The sequence below is a fragment of the Helianthus annuus genome, chromosome 16 (assembly GCF_002127325.2).
Source record: "Helianthus annuus cultivar XRQ/B chromosome 16, HanXRQr2.0-SUNRISE, whole genome shotgun sequence".
NCBI classification, from domain to species: Eukaryota; Viridiplantae; Streptophyta; class Magnoliopsida; order Asterales; family Asteraceae; genus Helianthus; species Helianthus annuus.
The window spans coordinates 63820291-63843261 of record NC_035448.2 but is presented as its reverse complement, the minus strand read 5'-3'; the positions used below and the strand labels follow the sequence as shown (position 1 = coordinate 63843261).

The window sequence follows — 22971 nt, the reverse complement described above, 5'->3', positions numbered from 1 at the left end:
GGTAAACCTGCTAAAGTGGTAAACTATCTAAACCCGCTAAATTGACGGTTATTGGTAATTAAACCCGCAAAACTAACTAAATACAAATTTGAATTCAAATTAACCTCAAAAATCTATCAAGCACATCTAACAAGCTCAATAAACAATCTTCAACCGATAAAAACACACCTAATTTCATGTCTCTAAGGTACACACCTAATTTCACATCTCTAAGATACACACCAAATTTCACGCCTCTAAGGTGTTTGGCGAAACAAATGTAAACTCTTTTGGTATAAGATATGTGTTGATTTGTACAAGTCCATCTACGAAAATAAAAAAAAAAAAAATTGGCTGATCAAACCTAAAAGAATGGGCTGATCAAAGCCCAAACACAAGTAGACAAGGACTTAAGGCAGAGAAACAGAAAAAAAGAGTGTAGAACAAGTCTCGAACTCCGGTTTGTTCTATGGAATAATTGCGCAAAGCCAACAGACCATTATCCTTTTGTGTTTAAATTGCTGCTCAAAAACTATATATAAAAAAATAAAGTTATGGGCCCCTTGGGTGTGTGGGCCCTGTGCGGTTGCCCACTCTGCAAATGGACCAAGCCGGCCTTTCATTTGTTCATTTTTATTTAGTTACCAGATTTATCGTTCATTTGATACATATCATAAACTTTCAGGGTGGATTAAAAAAGTTACGAGGAAGATGACCTGCCTTCTTTTTTTAGTTAAAAAACTTATTATTTAGTAATTTTTTATGTTTTATTTTTATTTAAAATGGAAAAAAAATAATAATTATAATCATTGAAGAGACAATATAGGGGCTTGAACCATTACACATGGTTTTAGTGGTGTATTCAACGGTTTGGTAGATCGTGTACTTGGTGGTTTGGTAGGCCATAATTTCTAGCTTCTTGCTAGCCTTATTTGTTTTTTAAATAATATTTATCTTTAGCCAACTATTTTGTCCAAATTCAATTGTTTTTCCCATGGCACATTAAAGTTGTTTATAGGTATGCTTTCACGTATCGGAACCAATGGATACCAAAAGGGCCGGTTTATAGCCTGGCGCTTTAAGGTGCATTGTGAATGCGTTTATTCCTTAATGGTTGAGGGTTCTAGTCCAATAATAGTGATTGGTGTAGGCTTATGAGTCGTTGTATAGGGTATGTGAGTTAGTTGTCCAACATAAGTTTCACTCTTTGCATTTGAATTAGACCTCATGGTATACCAAGAAACAATCCCATATTGCATCTAGATTCATAAGTTAACTACGTTTTTTGTTATTTTTTTTTTCATAAAAGATTTTTTAAATCTTTAGTTATTATTATTATTACTATTATTATTGTTATTATTACTATTACTATTACTATTATTATTATTATTATTATTATTATTATTATTATTATTATTATTATTATTATTTTGAGTTAGTTACAAGGTTAATCCATGTGGTTTCTCAAAAGTAACAATGTTGGGTACTAAGGGTTTTAAGTAACAAATTGGGTTTTGTGTTTTATTTTGCAAAAATGTTGGGTTCTAAGACCAAGAGCATGTTTGGTAGCCTCGTAATGATTGTATTAAGAGGCTATCTCTGATTCGTTCAGAGATAGAGGTAGGTGTGTTTGTTTCACTAAAATAACACCTTTTAATGGTTTAGTTAAGCTATTAATGATTTAGTTCTAAAACCGGTTGAATGAAAAACAAGACAAATTTATCCTTACCCTAGTTATCTCTCGCCCATCTTGTATTTCTCCACAACCCCTTCACCCTCGTCCCTTCACACCAAACAACACAAAATAGCTCAGAGGGGGTAAAAATGTCATTCAAAAGTTCAACCAAAAAACACTATTGCCACAACACTTACTGGATCAAAGCCTCTTAACTAGTCAGTCAGTCCGTCCTTAATTCTCGTTAAGTTTGTAACATCCGCAAAAAAGTGGATCCTCAAAACCTGACACGTTTCATAAACCAGATCCAAAACGTAATAACTAAAACTGCGGTTTATGATTATTTGTATTACTTTTAGTAATGACACGTACTAATTTAATTACAATAGTTATATCAAGGTTTGAATATTATTTTATAAATAAAGTATACTAGTTCCTAAAAGACATATCCTAAGTGACATTAACATCTAACTTAAACCACAACATTTAAACGAGAATCCAGCCTTTTTCTAAATAATGTCTTAAACGACACCTTCAACAAATCCAAGTGCACCATCTCTTATTTGCAAATGACATGGCCTCATATTTCAAACCACGTGACCTTTTATTGCAAACGATAAGCTGCTTAACTCAGACGACATCAACTTCATCACCTGAACATTTCTAAGCGATAATGCTATATAAACCAAACAACATCCTTAAACTATCTCACGTAATACAATCTAAACGACACCTTTTGTCGGAAAACGATACTTGGTATCGTTTGGTGCCAAACCAAAAGACACTCATCTACTCTACGAACGACACTTCACTGCATGTTTTCTTCTCCAAGGGATCACAATTTTGGCAACTCCAATTACTTATCCCAGCTATAAAACACGTTAATTAATATAATTTACTTTGAATGAACCTAAACACTAATACTCACCAGTAAACCGTTCCTATACACTTGTATCGTACCTAATTTACATCTTTATCAAATCTCCTTTATAGAATAAAAATATATTAAATCAATATAACGAATTTCGACCACAACCACCTCTATTATCATTCCTAAGCGACATCTCCCCTCTCTGCAAGCTATACACTACTCACAATTCGTCCAAATCGTTCTCTAACTAACGGATTTAAGCAAGGATCAAAGCTAGGGCTTGGAACTTTATCTCTGTGTAACTCTTGCGTTTCTTCATTGATTAAGGTAGTTCATGTGTCCATTTTGCTTAGTTTTTCGAGATCTACAAAACCCTTCTATCTTATAAAATCGTATTTAATTTCTTGAAGTTCTAGGGTTCTTGAGTTATTGATTTGGGGCTTTTGATTTAGGATTTGTGTTTTCAAGAAATTGGATGAAGATTACTAACTGTTATCATGTTAGTATTGTTGGTTTAATTCTTGAGAATTTTCGGATAATAATTGGAGTTATTGTAGTTATAATCATTATATTTCAAATAAAATTTATCAAAATATAATAATTATCTAACAGAGATTATTATAAATAATATTATGAATTTCTAGAGTATATATATATTATAATAACTCCAATTATTATCTGAAAATTCTCAAAAATGAAACCAACAACACTAACATGATAACAATTAGTAATCTTCATCCAATTTCGTGAAAACACAAATCCTAAATCAAAAGCCCCAAATCATCCTTTATTGCAAGAATCAATGTGAACACAACCAAAAATACCTAAAAAAATCTAAAAAACACACAATTTTTTTTTTTTTTTAAAATCGCTACTTTTCGTCAAAAAGATTTTTATAATTTTTTTTGGAGATTAAACTAGCTATTTTTTAATAAAAAAAATAGTTATTTTTTGTGTTTTTTAGATTTTTTCAGTTTTTTTTTTTTGGGGGGGGGGGGGGGGGTTAGCTTTATGGTTTAGTTTTTAGCATTTAGCTTGGGTGGGGGGGGGGTAGGTTTTTTTTAGTTTTTGGGGGTGGGGGTTAGGTTTTTTTTTAGGTTTTGGGTGGTGTAGTAGGTTTATTTTTTGTGTTTACATTGATTCTCGCAGTTCTCGCATGAACCCTACCCTATATATATATATATATATATATATATATAGGGTCAGGATTTAGAGAAAATGGTGGAAAGTGTGAGAACGGTTATGGATCGTCCGGTCAAAACAATCTATGGACTAGATTGGCGCGGTGGCGTTTTCGTAAATAACATGAATTTATTACGTGGACGCATTTCATTAAGGGTAAAAAAGGTAAAACATCCTTTCTCACATAAAACACCGTTGAAATATAAAACGCCAAATAAATACAAAACGTCAATTTTATCTCTGCGTAGTTTATTCTGTGTTTTTATTTAAGCTCTCAGGCTACAAAATCGCCACAAAATGTGAAACGCCATAATATATAAACGCTAAGCCTTACATCCGGATAAATGTTAATTACATTTATTGTTATAAAAATAATATCCGGCCCAAACTACGCGCCAAAAAAATTCTATAAATAGAAACGTCTCACCACCTCCAGTTTATCACACCAAAATAACACACAAAAAACACAGTGGTTCCTAAAAAATACAACTCAATGTAAAATGCCAAAAAGTTGATAGAAATCAACGATGGCAAACATCTTTTCTTTGATACTCAGTAATGTTCTGCATGAAGTTTCGCTGAATGATTTGTTAGGTGAGTGGAGTAAGTTTTTGCTGCATGAGATGGACAAAATTCAAGAAAGAGGGACTGATGACACCCATATGTCATTTTGTCTTCTTTGTTCTTGAAGAAGGTTTGAATGAGTAGAAGAGACCTATCCCAGTGCAAATGCTACTTTGGCCTCGATGATTATAATAAAGATGACGGGCAGATAGCATCCACCCTCACGGAATCGATCTATGTCTCCAACATCCACAAAGACACTTCAACACATGAACAAAGAAAATAAACCACGCCAAACCCAAAACGCCATTTATTTGTGACAATTCTTGTAGTTTCAAGAGAAGAAAGAGACTGATGACATTGAAGATTAGATCATAAATTGCTTCTATTTGTTTTTTTTTTTTTAGTTTTCTTTTTCGGTTGTTTGTTATGTAATTTTCAGCTAAGAACAACAAATACATTAATCCTATAATGAAAAAATATAATAAAACGCCAAACGAGCAAATGCTTGTGAAACGCCATCATGCCATAAAACGCCCCAAAAACTACCAAACTATAATAAAATTACTTTGAACAAGTACTATTATAATAAATCTAAAAAAAAAGCTTAAAACAATGTGCAAAGAAAATAAAACAAAAAGTCCCATCGTTATCTAAACGCCATTCGGAAACAAAACGCCATAATTACAGCAGTCAAGATTAGACGTGTTACAAGATAGTAAAATGAATCTGAAAACAAAACACGGTAACTGCAATACAGTAAAATGAAACGACGGAAACATAATTACTAACATTTATTATATCGAAAGCCAAATACTTGGGGAATTGAATGTATTTATCTTTTTCAAAACGCCATAACTACCTGTCATGCGCGGGAAAAAAAAGGTCCTTATAAAAGTAGACCATTAGAACACAACCTCAAACACGCCAAAAACATTGACTAAAACGCCACATATTGTCCAAAACGCCAAAAACTTAAAAAATGGCTAAGGTTATTGCATGGAGGTTTGAAGGGAAGGAGAGACGATTCATCATAAAGTTCTCTGATAGGAGAAGGGTGAAGGTAAGGACAATAAAGCCATACTTATGGATGAAGGGGTTCAGAGGGATATCATGGCCCTTGGGGTTCTAATGGCCAACGATTGTGAAAGAACCCGAACTGTAATAAGAAGATTGAAGAGAAAATTTCCGACAGAAGACGATGATGATATTGATGATACTCCTCTACAACACTTATCAGTTGAGTGATGCATGAAGAAGCAGGAACGGTTGAAGTGACTTATCAACACGGGGTGCAATATTCATTGCCAGTGGAGGAAATGTTGAAGACAGGGAGGCTATTTCTCATTGAACAACTTTGTGATTTAGCACCTTCGAACGATACAAAATCCAGGGTTGCAATGATATTCAAGAATAGGCTGCAGCAAAGAAGAGACGAGCTAATGGCGTTATACGCCAATCTAAAATTTGATGATGATGAATCTGAAGAAAGTGATAAACAAAACGATGGGTACGTCTCTGATATAATCCCATCCACAGAAGACTATTAGTTTATTTTGATTTCGTATTATTTTAATCTTATAAAATATTAATCTATGGTAATCAATTATTAACAAAAGACCCCGAACGCCAAAAAAATGACCTGGAAAACGCCAAAACGCCAAAAAAATAACTATGTGACATAAGAAATCGGGGAAAACAGTAAAACGCCAAGTAATTAATGATTCTAGTTAACGCCAAAATTATCTTGCACACCAAAAATGAAGCAGCATGTCACACACGAAAATCGGGAAAAAAAGAAGAATATTGAAAAGACAAAAAAACCCCTCAGGCCCTGATCATATCCCGCGCCACGTGTTGGCCCAGGATGCGTTCTCACCGTTCTCACACTTTTGGGCGTTTTCTCCTGATCCCGTACCTATATATATATATATATATATATATATATATATATATATATATATATATATATATATATATATATATATATATATATATATATATATATATATATTTGATTAGGTTCATTTGTGAACAACATCTTCATAGTGAACTGCATGAACTAATCAGGACCATTGATTTCCTTTTTACTTGTTAAGGGTAGGATCGTAATTTTAAAATAATTTAGTTTTGAATCTTTATTTTAATAATTGTATTTTAGTTACACAATCCCTATTTTTTAGTAATTATCCTCTACAATATCTTTTAATCTTTTATAAAGATCATTATTTGAAATCTTTAACAAATTTACGTAACTTACAAAGATCATAAAACCCATAATTCATTCACAGAGTTCTTCCATAATACCCAGAATTCAATTTCGTTCTTCCTGTCTTTCAACCATGGCCGACCCAGAAAATAATACCCAGGTGTGTGTTGTATGATCTTTAAGATGAATATATGTATACCAGTGTTGTGTGTTTTTCTTATTCTATTCGTATCGTTTGCTGCAGTTTGCATTCATGTGATTCTTTATCCAAACGTATTTTTAATTGAGATTAATGATGCAGTTCGTGTTAATACACAAACGTATATTGAATACCAACAACAAGGATTTTTGTGTTTTTAAGATTACCCCATTGATTATACACATACGTACAGTTCGTGGTTTTAAGTTCGAGTGAGCAAAGATAATTTTTTGGCAATGGATATTCATAATACACATGTGTATAACGTAGGGGGGTTGCATGATTACATCTGATAAACATTGTATTTAACATAGAATAGAATGATGAAGTTCACGGTAATACGCATATGTATATTTTTTACCCTAGTTATTTTATATGTAAATACCAACAACTAGATGTGTAGTTAAGACTACACATGCTATATAAATATGGGTTTATTAAAAACTTTTGTGTTTCCCTACACATGCTAGATGTGTTTCCCTATCCTTTATATTTCGAGTCCCGTCAACTCGGGCCTTTTATATACTTTGTTTTCCTCAAAGTATTTACCCTTCTTTTAATTAACATCAAGTTTATTTATTTAAATTCTAATATTCGTCGGGTAAATTTTACTACCAACGGTGCTTTATCCGTCTTTTAGTATTATCGCGATTTGATTACCAAACCCGTTTTCGGGGTGTTACAAGTCTACCCCCCTTAGAGAGGTTTCGTCCTCGAAACCTGTTCTTACATAATTCATTGAGTTTAAACTCAATGTATTTGAGCCGAGAGGTCTTTTAAACATTACCTATACTTCTTAACCAATCGTTAGTATTACCCGAAAAGTACGGTAACATCTTTTAGTTACTAATTGTCTTCATATCTCATACGACATAATGTAACTTCGAAATAACGTAATTCCGTTATTTCTACTAGTTTAGTTAACTTAGCGATTTCCATCGCTTTTATATATTATTGAATTCTTTATGAATCCATTACTTTGACCCGTTTAAAGGTCTCTAGTGAAATCTTTCACTCTAGCAACAATTCCTTTTATTTTCAAATTTATTTATTCGGTTTAGTTATACCGAATTTACCGTTTACTAGCGAACCAAATTTCTTAACTTGAATTGCTGACCTTAACCGGTTTCACTAACTAGACTTATTTGTCCAGTTCCTTTTTACCGCTTGCTTGGTTATAATGTGATTCTACTTCACATTACATTTCTTGACCGTGATTGTGTTACATCATGTTTAATTTATATCAACCTTTCATTTTCGAAAATATCACTTTTCGAGTATATCGTCTTGCGCCTATCAGTGTCAAGACTTGTATCTTTCATGCTTACTATTTAAATTCCTATCAGAATTTATGTTTGTAAAAAAAAAAACATTATTTCTTACTAAAACCGAAGTTTTAGTTTTAGGATCTTCTCTTTAACTTTTGTCAATCATCCATACTGGGATATTGACAGTCCGTAATTTAATCCCTTACAGTATTAGTTTTATGCGGGGATTCTTAACTGATTTCCTCGCTTTATTCCTTCTAACCCGTAGGTTTTATCACTTAGCCTTACGGGCTATTTTTGATTAGACATTCACCTTTCTAAGGCGAAGTCCTTATAACTTCTTTCTAATCATGACCCGTGGGTCGTTTTAGTCCGTATATCTCTCATTTGTTTATAACCCTAAAGGTTATGTTGATCCCGTAGATCACTCTTTTTACTAGTGTCTTATTAAAATATATATATTTGGTGTCAAAGCACTCTTTTTACGTTTGAATTTCATTTGTCTCAAGCTTACCGTTATCCGGCTTGCGCTTACTTACGCCTTCAAGCATTATACTTTATTCAACCCATTCAATCTCAAAATGGCTGAATATAATTATCAGAATTTCTATTTACGAAATTTTTTATGGTTTTTTTTTTTTTTTGTCATAACTCATAATCCGAGTCTTTTGACTTTAAATTCATGTTCTCGTTTCTCGGTTTACGTATGTGTTTAATTCTTACCCATCAACCGGGTGTTTTACCAAAGTCGTTATTATTGCAATCCTCCCGGTATGCATTAAGACCTTGCTTCATTTTTATATTCTGACCTTGTCTTTAAGTTCGACGTTTTACAAAAATGACCCGTTAAGGGACATATTTGCATTTTCCAGGTTCGAGTGCAAGTACACCCCCTCCCAATGCATATCTAACTCATCTTACATGTTTACATTCTCCGGGTTCGAGTGTAAGTATCACTCCCTCCCAATATTTGTCTAAATCGTTTTACATGCTTGATGTTTTCTGGGTTCGAGTGTAAGTACACTCCCTCCCAATACTTGTCTAAATCATTTTACATGCTTGATGTTTTCTGGGTTCGAGTGTAAGTACACTCCCTCCCAATACTTGTCTAAATCATTTTACATGCTTGATGTTTTCTGGGTTCGAGTGTAAGTACACTCCCTCCCAATACTTGTCTAAATCATTTTACATGCTTGATGTTTTCTGGGTTCGAGTGTAAGTACACTCCCTCCCAATACTTGTCTAAATCATTTTACATGCTTGTTTGTCCCTTCACTCGGGCTCATTATCCTAATGTAATACGCTCCCGTCACTTGGTTGTGCGTTTACATTATTATCAAATATTTTGCTTATCTGATTCATTTGGGCACTTTTTAATTAGTCCCATTCACCCTGCCCTTACTACATCGGATGTAAACGTGTCCACCATAAGAAGTTCATGGTAACATATGCCGCTACTTACTTGGCCAGAGTAAGCGATGTAAGTAATACCTCTATCTGTTTTTCTTGGAAACAATATCCCGGATAGGTTTTCTATTCAGGTCTTTCCAAGTTTTTAATTTACATATGCAACTTTTAAGTTCCTACTTATTGTTGCATATTACTATTTATGCTATTATTTAAAATGTGCACCTGGTAATGTTTTCCCCGACGGGCGTTCTTTGCCATTAACCTTGTTCGCGGTCATTACGCGATTTAGTCCTCGGTGAGAATGCTCCTCTTGTCATACTTCGGACCATTCCATCATCATATCCACAATTCGTTTGACTCTCGTCGTCTTCAAACGCGAGTGTCCTTTAATTAAAACATTCACAAAAGTTAGTAACGTCAACCTCAATAATCGCCCGTATTATAATACAAGGCTTTTTCTACTACACGGCACCGTTGTGGACTACAAAACTGCGGGCTCGATATCCGAGATTTTATAGGTGATAGAGACGCCCAAATGATACTTTACAAATTCAAAGCACGCAGCGAAAACAAATAAAATTACACATTTAGCACCCATATTGTTGATACAGAACTTTAGTTAATATTTGTAACACCCTAGTTATTTTATATGTAAATACCAACAATTAGATGTGTAGTTAAGACTACACATGCTATATAAATACGGGTTTATTAAAAACTTTTACAAATCATCCGTTATTCTACAAAACGTGATCGAATTCGTTGATTAAAATCTACAACGTTGCAATGCGCGGAAGCGTGTATCTTTATCGTGTTCGGTTCTTCGCTGAGCTTGATCGTCCTCCGGCATCGCAGAAAGCACCTACATTTCATAAATATGAAATGCTTTAGTCATACGGTATCTAAAACGCATCTAAACGAGTCCGGAAAACAAAACTGATCAAAAATACATTTTTGCACAAGGTCCACCGTAAATTACGGTGGACACCGTAATTTACGGTAGTCCTTGTTTTGATTTGTTTCCATCGTAAATCAGGAGTGTTTCACCGTAAACCATTTCAGGTCCACCGTAAATTACGGTGGCACCTGCATCACACCTTTCCATTTTGCCGTAATTTGACACGAAATCTTTCGTATCTTTCAAACCGCTTATCCGTTTGACCTACCGTTTCTTCCTACATGTTTGTAATTTAATTCTCCATCATATGGAGTTAAGATCTGACATCCGGATTAAATAAAATTGAGACTTTTAAGCCTTCGGCTTATTATCTTTTCAACAATTTTCGACCCGACTATGTGATTATCAAACAAACATGTTTGTTTGACCACCATTCCTCATGAACCCTTAAATTCTAATATTGTCAATCATATTAAGTACTGAACACGGGTTTCTACACAATTATTTACCCGTTTTTGTTTAAAATCTTATTTTGACCCGTTAAGGGTATTTACGACCATTTTAACACAAACGGTGCTCATTTCTCATGTACCTCATAGTTCCACCAATTTGTTATTAGCTAGTCTTCCACCACAACTATGAATGTGGTGGATTTAACGAAATGGACTATTTATTCCGAGTTTAATTCCTACGGATGTGTTATTTTTGCGGCAACACACAAATTAAGCATTTAACTCTTGAAAGTTTATGTCTACAACTTTCATGCGCGTCTAAAGATTACAAGATCGTAAGATAAGTTCCTAAACAACCTTTATAAGTTGTTTGCTCAATTTACCCTTCAAGGGCATTTTAGTCGACATTAGCCCCTCATTTACTACGAGGGGCTTTCAATACATATTTGACCAAGTTTGTATGTTAACTATAATCGTATGCATACGTACCTGGCTAGGGTCAACATATAGACCCAATTTATACCTCGCTTTTATCATCACACTTAGTGTGGGCGAAATTAACTGAATCGCTAATCGCTCCTTGCATCCGAGCTACGCTTTTCTTCCATGCTTGACTTGTTTGACCCGCTTTCACTCCAAGCTTCCACCTAGCTTGTTACGCGTCAAACTATCATCATCGTTTTCAAGGTGGTTAGTTTAATCATACTCTAATACGATTATTCCACCTTATGCATTTCATATCAAAATTGCTATTTATCGTATTATAGGTCAGTTTGACCTTTTTAATAGTCAAATGCCCATTAGTATACTAATTTGCATTTTCGAGTTATCAACTAGTTTTAGCACTCTTTAACTACTCGGTAGGCGTTATCTTTAGACCTCCGTTTTAACCAAAGTTCTAATCGCGTTTAACACATTTAGAACTCTCTTTAATCACTTTTTGCATAATAGTCGAAACATCACAACTAGGTGTTTTAACTACGAAATTCTAGTTTCGAGCCTTCTTTGAGGCATTTCAACGAACACCTTAAGGGCAGAATTTTACATGTTTATTTATCATGTCTCTAGCTTATCTCTTACCCCAAATTTCACATAAATCAACCATCTTACAAAGTGGTTAACTTCTATAATTTCTGAATTCACTTCAAAATCGTCAATTTACACTAGATCAACAATCTATTTCCTAGTGTTCATCATATTAACATAAAACCCACTTAGCTTATCAATGGATCATCATGAATCTCATAGTTTTTCCAACAATCTAACATGTTATTGACTAGGGTTTACTCCTAGACATCATATTACTTCAAGATTCACTCATGCATGACATAATCAAGCTCAATTTCAGTTTCTTACAAATAACCTAGAATTTTGAGATGGGTCAAAACGTCACAATTTTACATACCTTGTGATCCTTTCAACTTGGTGTTCATGAATACGAGCTTGGATTTCGATTTGGGACTGATTTGGCCTCTCAATTTCTTGGATTTAGGCAAGTTAGGGTTGAACAAAGGAACTTCCTTTGCCCCTGTGGAAGACATCGACCAGAACACACACTCAAGGTGTGTGTTTTGGTGTAGAGAGTTTTATTTAATTAAAACTTGTTTCTAGTTTGTCCCTTATGGCCCCTCTAATTCACCCAAGTTACATTGAGTGTATTTTAACCAATTTCTTTATTACTACAAGACTTGTAATTTAACTAGGTTATTTACTTCCTAATTATTTTATCTTGTTCATAACCGATATTTAATATATATGTACGAAACCTATATATCTTTGGGGTGTTTCCCTATCTTTTATATTTCGAGTCCCATCAACTCGGGCCTTTTATATACTTTGTTTTCCTCAAAGTATTTACCCTTCTTTTAATTAACATCAAGTTTATTTATTTAAATTCTAATATTCGTCGAGTAAATTTTACTACCAACGGTGCTTTATCCGTCTTTTAGTATTATCGCGATTTGATTACCAAACCCGTTTTCGGGGTGTTACAATATTTTGGTGTGATGGCGTTTCTAAATTAAACTACGAAGCATTTGGTGATGTTCTGGCGTTCGATGCAACGTATCACACAAATATGTAAGTCATAAATTCACTTTTTAATTTAATTTTATTTTTAGTTATCAGGTATCAAAACCAATTTTTCCGAACAGGTATGATTTGATTTTTGTCCATTTTACTGGAGTTGACCATCACAAAAAGTGCACGATTTTTGGAGCTGGATTGCTACATAATAAGACAATTGAGTCATACACATGGCTTCTTCAAAAATTTCTTGAGGCACATAATGGAAAACAACCCCTTTTGGTATTAACAAATCAAGATTGTGCGATGTAACAAGCAGTCGGCAATGTATTTGATAAGTCCATTCATAAACTATGTATGGGGCACATTATCCAAAAGCTGCCGAAAAAGGTATGGATTACAAACATGTATATCTTATAATGTCGTTATGTTGCAAAACAATTGTGAAATACAAATTACATCATTTTAAAAAATTATACACATGTGTGTAGTTACCGACATTCAAGTGTACACAAGTGTATAACGAAAAAGTTTGTTGAAGATATTTACTTTTCTTTTATAGGTAGATCAAGGGTAACGACAAGAGGAACGCATAAATCAAGCAAAAATTTCACAAGCTTGTATGGGATGTTTACATCAAACCAGAAACGTTTGAGAAGAGATGGCAGTTACTTATTGCTGAATACAATTACTTATTGCTGAATACGGTTTAGAAGGCCATTCATGGTTGACCGAAATGTATTCAATTCATGAACAGTGGATTCCAGGATATTTTCGCGAATACCTATGTGTACCTTAATGAAGACCACATCTAGGTGTGAAAGTGCTAACCATTTTTTCAAACCAAACTCCAGTTCACATAATACGTTGGTCCAATTTATGTTGTGCTATGATACGTCTGTTGATGGGATACAAAATGACCAACATAAACTCTGTCATAAAACAGACACCACTAATCCCGAATTCAAAACAAATTGGCCAATCCAACGTCATGCAAATGTTATTTACACAAGAAAAATATTCTTCGACGTCAAGATCACACTTCCGAAGTTATAAATGAGTTCAAGGTTAGTAATTAAAGTAATAAATTTTTCTATTTTTTTGTTTCTTATTTAATGAAAAAATTACACTACGTCGCATATGTACACTGTTTATATATTTGTATATTATATATACTGATCGGTATTTTAACCTTCTATTATAGGTCACGTTTAACAAACAAGATCTATTCGTTTCTTGCAAATGTATGTGTTTTACCGGAAACGGATTTCGATGCCGTCATGTGTTTTGCGTTTTTAGACATCATAACAAATTTATATGCCGTCATGTGTGTTGTAAATAAAGCTCAAGGAAAAAAAGCCGGTTGATGATATTCCTGGAGCCACAACTAAAGCTAAAACAATAAGTGTTGCTGAACCTGAAGCTGAACCTAAAAAACCATTCGAACCAGTGTTAACTACTCAAGACAAAGAGATTACGGATGCTTTGTATGGCCAAGAGAACAAGCCTGATGACGAAGATGAAGAAAAAGAAGATGAGGAGTTGGTAGATTATGGTGATTCTGGAGATGATAACAATGGTGGTGAAGATAGTGATGATGATGATGATGATGATGATGATGATGATGATGATGATAACAAGGTTGGAGATACAGGTGTGTTGGTTATTGGTACGACAGCTCAAACTACTGAAGTTGAGGTTGAACAAGAAATAGAGAATGTACAAAGACAGGGGAGTATGTATAGGATGTTGATGTGTATAAAGCGCTAATCATTGTAGATGTAGTACCAGTTACAACTATTCATGCAAGTGATGTAGCAGAATGGTTCAAAGACACAAATTATATTATTGAAGAGGGACAGTTCGTGCACAGTTATACTACAAAAAAAGTTTCAAAGTTGTGTGGGATTTCAGAGGAAGAAGTAGTGTTAGATTTCGAAGCTGATTTAAATGATGAAGCTGTGAATGATGATAAACAGGAGTTTGTTAATATTCCTTAGGAAAACGATTACGATAGGGTTGAGATTGAAGAAGATGTTGATGATGCTGATGTGAGGTATTAGAACAATATTCATGAAAACTTTACCACTTTACTGAAATGTTTGATGCTGAGATAGACGAGTTTCTTAAGCGTCACATTGAAGAGAAAACAAACGAGAATGCACTGATAGTTGATGATGCAGAGATTGCAAATACTAAGAAGAAATGGTTAAAAGAGTTAAAGCCTAAGAGAAAGTTTTTAAGACCGTTGAAGTTCTATCAACAAAACAAGGATATCTTGATGGGTGATATTATAAGTATTGCATATCTTCCGAAGATATGAAAAGTGGCTATTAGAAGGGAATACAACGTACAATACTTTCAACAGATAAACAATTTAAAAATGTTGCAGTGGTTCCATGTTAAAGAGTTGTGTCGATTAACAATGATAAACCATGATGTAGATGGTTATACTCATCATGTGTGGATTATCATTAAGCATCAAGCTAGAACATGATTTCCAATTTGCAAGCCATAGGAACCGTAGAGGTTGATATTAAAGAAAGAAATTGATCTAGAGAGGGGGAAGCTAGTTGTTACTTTGAGATACAAGAAGCCAACAGTTTTCAAAAACATACCATTCCACATGACGGTATGTTAAGGTGGTGGTATTACGATGAGAAGACAAGAGAGGTTGTGATTGTGTGAAAAGAAGAAAAATTGGAGATCGGTAAGAGTTTACGACCCGATGTGGTTGGTAAATCTCTTGGAGAAAGATGTGGATAGATTGTTCTGGAATCAAATTCTATTCGATGCACGTGACATAACTCAAGCTTTGCAGTTTCAACATGTAGTTCGAGTAAGATTCATATACGAAATCCACTCAGGTTGAATGTGGGAGATAAAGTAGAGAAAGTTAGAGAAAAAAGAGAGGAAGAAAGAAGAGAAGAGAGGGGAAAAGGTGGAGGAAAGACGAATGCAAGTGTCTATAACAAGATTCAAGTTTATGAAGAAGCCACCACTAACGGATTAGTCTACTCGAAGAAGTTTCGAAGAGCACAAGAGAGAGTATAGAAGATAAATTTTCGGGATAGATTACTAAAGTTTTTTTTTGAAGACCTAAAGAAAAGATTGCGGCAATATCCAAGGGGGAATTTGTTAGTGTATGTATGTCTAATGCCTACGTCTAAGTCTAGGGTTATATGTAATAGGGCAGTGTTTTGTGAGTGTTTGAGATTTGATATTATAATGTAAACACTCATATGCAGGTAGGAGTCCTACGTGCGTATGAGCACATCCCGCGCAAGACTCATGTGCCCTATGTGTCTCACGCATGTCTATATAAGTAGATATGGGGCACATGAGTGGTTAACTTGTTCCTTTGGTATTTTGGAGAGCTTTTGTCAAATCATTGTAAACCAAATGTTATGTTGCCCAATTTAAATCAGAAAAGATAGATTATGAAACCAAGCATGTTTGAGTACTTTTTAATGGATTCCGCACATTATAAAGTTGTCTAGATATCATTTCGGTGTTTCTACACGTCACACGCGATCCTACATTCGTAGTACCTTATTAACATGTGTTTTGCATGTTAACATTTTCTTCATAAAATAAAAAATAAATGAACTATTTATTTAAATAAATAGGTTTACTCACCGACTTATGTTAACTCAAAAACTATTTTAGACACGATACAGGAAATCAGGTTGACGAGAGGAGGATGAAGACACGTAGGAAATGCCTTAGTTGAATAAACGGGACTTATTTTATGAGTTATGTTTTTGGATTGATATATTGGAATTTTTTTTGTTATGTGACATTTTTAATTTGGATATGAATAAATGTTTAAACTTTAGTAGTTGTCATGAGTTATGAACAATCATCCCGCTCCGACTGATAATCCGCCACGGGACAGGGTGTGACAAAGTTTGCTGTTAAATTTAGGTAAAATGATTAAAATGTGTCTCGCCACCTCCACTGTTACGAACAAAGCGATGATCTTTGTTTTATGTCCTTTATAAACGTTGGCTAGTTGAACATGAACAATTGTTAAAGCTTTTATATTTCAAGCCGATTTAGGGTTATTAATCACTGATTTGTATGTTTTGAAACCCCATATTGTTGGTCGATTAGTGCTCATTTTCGTGTTTATTTTATTTTGGTGACAAAAATTTGACTTAGGGAGTGATTTAATCAAAAATGGAGGCCAAAATCATCGAGTTGACCCTGCTCAAACTTTTAACCACGTTGTACATACCATAAATGTTTTCTGTTCCATGACCAATAACACAATAGTGCCTGATTAGAGCTTTCCATGGTGTTTTTTGTGATATTTTTACCTACCTTGTCTCGCAAAATCCTTTGACATTAAGACTGTTGTTTTGGTTCCGACAGATATTCATTTTCAGTTAATTCAGTATTCCTTTTGTTGGATTGCAATTGTCATTGAATTTTTTTATCGTCATCGCGAAACATAAAACGAGCTCTTTGATCTCGTGTATTACACTGTGGCTATAGCTGAATAAATGATACAATGTGAACTGAAAATTATACGTTTTTGTTTATTGAACTTTTTAAAATGAATATCTTAAATTATGTTTTTTTATATAATTTAAACATATTATTAAATTTAATAGTAAACTTGTTATCAGATGAAGATTATGTAGGAGGATTTGAAATCATATAATTAAAAGAGTAAATTACAATTTTAGCCTGTGGTTATGTCATTTTTAACTTATTAGCCCAAAAAGGAATATTTTGACATCTGTACCCCTAACGTAATTTTATCTAACTATTTTGACCCTTACCATTAACCCCATCCATTTATTTGATTAAAAACTAGTCATATGCCCCTCACACGAGGGGCATTTATGTCAATTCACCCACTCACTTATAATAAACCCTTTTTGTATAACTATATTTATGATCTGCCGTTATAATCTACCGTGTTAATTAGTATAAATTCGAGTTCGTCTACCTTTTACAGCGGGTCGCGATATAAGTTCGCGTTTGTCTTTGCCCATGTTTTACGTCACGTGGCGGTACCTTTTTGCTTTACAATTTTTGCCGATTTTAGTTGTTTGATTACTACTTAGCACGGTCTTACGACCTATGCCCCGGCAACAAAGGGGTTAAACACTAGTTGAATGCTCAAAATAAAATCACCAAGACCTAATCTTCCAAATTTGTAGTCTTCCTTCTCATGCCCATCAATATGATTACGAAAAAAACTCATCTATGATCCATCTTCATCTTCTTAGTTTCAGCACCCCCAAACCCTAATTCCACCATTATTATATGCAATGTCTACCCAACCATAATTCAAACCTAAAAGAATATGAATAAAAAAGAGGAATACAAATTCAACTAAATACAGATAGTAATTAAAAAAGTAATAGAACAATAAACAATTACAGGAATTAGAAACTAATCACCGTGTGAAGTCAAATACAAATGAAGAAGATGAAGATAGGATTGATGCAGATGTGTTTTTTTTAAGGGTTTATTATAAGTGTGTGGGTCGGTGAATTGACATAAATGCCCCTCATGTAAGGGGCACATGACTACTTTTTAACTAAATAAATGGATGTGGTTAGTTGCAAGGGCCAAAATAGTTAAATAAAATAGCTTTGGGGGTACAGTTAAAAGATTCCTTTTTGAACTAATAAGGTAAAAGTGACATAACTACAGGGGCTAAAATCGTAATTTACTCGAATTAAAATTATATGTTATTGATTATTTGACTACCAAAATTTTTGGCTTTCATGATTATCAACAAGAAAAAGATTATTTCTACATTTATAATAAGTGTTATACATGTAATCATGTATTAGTTATTATTATTATTATTATTATTATTATTATTATTATTATTATTATTATTATTAAAATATATTAAAATCAAATATAAATAAAATTGTGATGTTGAAGGAGAGAATGTCAAATATTATTAATTGAAAATTGTTCATTACACTCAACATCCTTTAGCACTAACTAGGTTAAATGTAAACGTTAAGTAAGATTACGTGACCCAACGTGAGGACATTTATGTCCTTTCACACCCCGATTCTTCCCCCTTTATAACTCCCTTCTCTCTTTCATAAACCTCCTATCTTTTTCTCTCTAACTTTTCTCTACCACCACCATCTAGCCACCACCATCTCCGACATAACCAACATTACCATCATCAGAAACCACCTTCGACAACCACCGCCACCATCTCTGAAAACCACCACCAACACCAACCAAAACTACCATCTCTAAAAGATTTGGGACATTTTAAGTTGCGCACCAACACACCCAAACCAAAACTCTAATTTAAAACTATAACCGCCAACCAATACACACAAACCCTAACTTCAAAACTTCACCAAGACATTATTCTGCTCCTCCCTCTCACTTTCTCTCCAATACACACAAACCCTAATCACGTGACAAACAGCAACACATATCTCTCCTCTTTTACCCTTTAAAACAATGGGGTTGAAATGTGACAGAGGGTTACAATAGGTGGTGGTATTTTGCTATGGTGTAAGGCGGTATACAGTGGTGGTGGTGGTGGTATGAGGTGGAAGTGGTTAGTGTGGTCGTAGGTGGTTAATACGGTGAAGAGGTATGGGTGGATGGTTGTGGTTGTGTGCGGCTATGGTGGTAGTGATGCCAGAGTTGTGGTGGTGGTGGTGGTGGGTGGCCAGAAGGGAGAGGTGTGGGAGATGAAGGGATTTGATGTTTTGAATAGAGAGAGAGAGAGAAAACTGACATAGAGATAGAGACAGAGAGAGAGCGAGAGCGAGAGAGTGTTGTGACTGTGAAAGAGGGGTTTCATAAGGGAAGAAAGAAGGTGTGAAAAGACATAAATGCCCTCATGTAGGGTCCACGTGACATCATTTAACGTTTAAATTTGCAATGTGTTTTACAAATAAAGGATTGTGACTGTAATTATGAAGTTAAAGAGCATCCATTGCAATCCGATACAAAAATAAAGGATGCAAATTGTAATTTACCCAACAATAATTTACATATATTTAAGAATAATTTTTGTTGTTTTAACAATACTATAATTTATATAATTTAATTTTCTAAAAAGGTGGTAAATGATATAGAAAGGTAAGGAGTTATAGAGATGTTTGTAAAGTTTCTGAGAAAACAATTGCTTGGTAGACGAACTCTTTGCAGCGTAGATACATAAACATAGACCCCTCTCCAAGAAGGCAAAAAAAAAAAAAAAAAAGGAAAGAGAAAAAAGATAAAGAACTCACAACGTCGACCGAAATGTCAATTGGTATGTCCGACAAGGTCTAAGAATGCAAATTTATGAAACAAGAGTTGGTGGACATTAAAAAGAAACGAGAGGAATAATTTATGGTGTTGGCGGATAAACATAGAGAGACGTTTAGACCAATTGGGTTTCATAAGGATCTAGAGACGTTTAACAGGCCACCCGACAATGTTTCACCGGAGATGTTGGAAATCACGCTAGCCGAAAATTCGAGATCGCCAAAAAATATAATTGGCCATATAGTTTCTTAAACTTTTATAGTTTTATTTTTTTTATTAAGTTTAATTTTATGTAATGTTTTTTTTTTTTTGAATTTAGTTAATGTAATTTTAGTTAGTCTTATTTAATGTATTGTTTTTTTTTAATTTAATGTACTTTTATTTTGTTAAAATATGTTTCATTTATTAATTAAACAGTTAAAAAAAGGAAAACAAATTAGTTTACCCCATGACATGAGTGTTGACCACCCTTTATGTTTTTGGGGCAAGAGGGATGTAAGTGAAAGGAATTGATATGGCAACTCATGATTTGATAAACTCATGATTTGATAAGTGGAAAGTTTACCCCTTCTCATAAAAGGGTAATCATCATTTTTATTTTTTCATTGGTTCCATTTCACCCTTATTATCTTATTATAATCATCATTTTTATTTTTTCAATTGGTTCCATTTTCATTTATGTTGTCGAATATTGTTTCATAGAATATCAATGTCAACTTTTGAAAGGACATAGTCCGTTTCCCTTATTGTAATAAACTATTCATCAACTAGATAAATAAATACAAGTTGGCTTATCATTTTTTCAACAACGTTTAAATATTAATACACTAACTATGCATCAACTAGATAAATATATACAAGTTGGCTTATCATTTTTTCAAACACGTTCAAATATTAATAAACTAATCGCCGGTATACCTATATTACAATTATTTATTTATTTATTATATTTGTATATGCAACTCAGATTATATGGTTTCAGCAACTTCAAATATTTATAGACCGATGTAAATAAGTGTTTCTGATGCTCCTTCCTTCCCATTTCAATTCCTATATCATTTATCAGCATTGACTACATCTATTCCCCATTCTTCTTTTACAGCCAACTTTTTCCAATATGTCAAGAAGCGTTAAAACAACCGCAATCGGCATTGATCTGGGAACAACTTATTCATGTGTTGCTGCCTGGTTTGATCAGCACAACCGTGTCGAGATCATCCCTAATGAACAAGGTAACAACATTACCCCATCATGCGTGGCTTGCGACGACATAGAAGTTTTAGTTGGTGAGGGTGCCAAAAACCAAATCACCAGGAATCCGAATAACACAGTTTTCGGTATGTTGATTTCATTATGAACTTGGATATTTATCATACAAGACAATACTAGATTTCCTGTTTATTTGATATACAACCTGATGAGTAATGAACTTTTTGCTAACATTCAGATGTTAAGCGTTTAATGGGAAGCAAATTTAGTGACAAAAGATTGCAGGAGGATATACAATCCTGGCCTTTTAAGGTAATTGAACGGTCTCTAGAAAAGCCAATGATTGTGCTTGAACATATGGGCACAGAAAGGGAATTTTCACCGGAAGAAATATCTTCCATGATTTTGAAGAACTTGAAAAAGGCTGCTGAAGAATTCCTCGGAACACCAGTTACACATGCAGTGATTACGGTCCCTGCGTATTTCAATGACAAGCAACGACAGGCGACAAAGGACGCTGGGACACTGTCTGGCCTCAATATCTTGCAATTGATTAACGAGCCCACAGCAGCTGCAATCGCCTATGGTCTAGACAAACTTGCTGACAGGAACCACCCACCGCAGAAAAATGTCTTCATTTTTGATTTGGGTGGGGGGACATTTGATGTGTCGCTTCTGACTATTACCAAGGATGGAAACATAAGTGTTAAAGCCGTGGGCGGTGACACGCATTTAGGTGGAGAGGATTTTGACAAGGCTATGGTTAATCATTGTGTAGAAGAATTCAAGAAGAGACAAAACAAGGATATCAGTAAAAATGCAAGGGCAGTGGGGAGATTAAAAGTTGCATGTGAAAAAGCAAAGAGGGATCTTTCATCTACAGCTCAAACATCTATTGAAATTGATTCGTTATACGACGGAATTGATTTTTCAATTAAGTTCACCCGCGCAAGATTTGAGGAGCTAAATGCTGGTTTTTTTACTAAATGCATTGAGCATGTTGAGAAATGTTTGAGAGATGGGGATATGCAAAAGCAAGACATTGATGATATTGTTCTTGTTGGCGGGTCGACTCGGATCCCCAAAATACAGCTAATGCTGAGGGAATTATTCGACTGGAAACAACTTTGCAAGAGCATTAATGCAGATGAAGCTGTCGCGCATGGTGCAGCAGTGTTGGCTGCAAAGTTAAGTGACAATGGCAATAAAACTGTGAAGGATTTGATACTTTTAGATGTAACCCCTCTCTCGCTTGGCATCGAGACCAATGTAGATGATATGGATATTTTAATCCCAAGGAACACACCAATACCCACCACGAAGGAGGATGTTTATGTAACAATGGTGGACAACCAAATAGGTTTCACAATCCAGGTGTATCAGGGTGAGAGCAGGAAAACTAGGGACAACATCTTCCTTGATCAGTTTCATCTTCAGGGTGTTCCTCCAGCCCCTGCAGGTGAACAAAAGGTGAAGGTTTGCTTTACCATAGACGTCAATGGTATTCTCAATGTTTCTGCTGAATTGGTATCTACGGGTAATAAGAAAGGTATAATAATTGCTGAGAGTGGAAAGCTGTCAAAGGATGACATTGAAAAGATGCTGAAAAACGTTGTGCTGTAAGTTTATTTGGATCAGAAATACAATATTCTACTCACAGGATATTTCTAATGTCTTATCAACTCAGAACTCGAATGTTGTTGCTCTTTTGGATATGTATACGATTCAAGCTTTTGTGATTAATTGAATATGATTCACTTTATGGTTGTA

General features: G+C 34.3%; 1 protein-coding gene across 1 annotated transcript; it reads left to right on the top strand.

Moving 5' to 3' along the window:
- Nucleotides 1-21052: 21052 nt before the first annotated feature.
- LOC110940395 (heat shock 70 kDa protein 4-like) lies at nucleotides 21053-22971 on the top strand. Its single transcript, XM_022181946.2, has 2 exons — nucleotides 21053-21329; nucleotides 21440-22971. Exons 1-2 carry the CDS (start codon nucleotides 21110-21112, stop codon nucleotides 22822-22824), a joined length of 1605 nt encoding a protein of 534 aa, XP_022037638.1. The 5' UTR covers nucleotides 21053-21109; the 3' UTR covers nucleotides 22825-22971.

Bases quoted from the DNA above. Each gene is read 5' to 3' on its own strand.
- LOC110940395 (XM_022181946.2), top strand. From the start codon at position 21,110: ATGTCAAGAAGCGTTAAAACAACCGCAATCGGCATTGATCTGGGAACA. The intron at 21,330-21,439 runs GTATGTTGATTT...GCTAACATTCAG, and splicing joins TCCGAATAACACAGTTTTCG to ATGTTAAGCGTTTAATGGGA.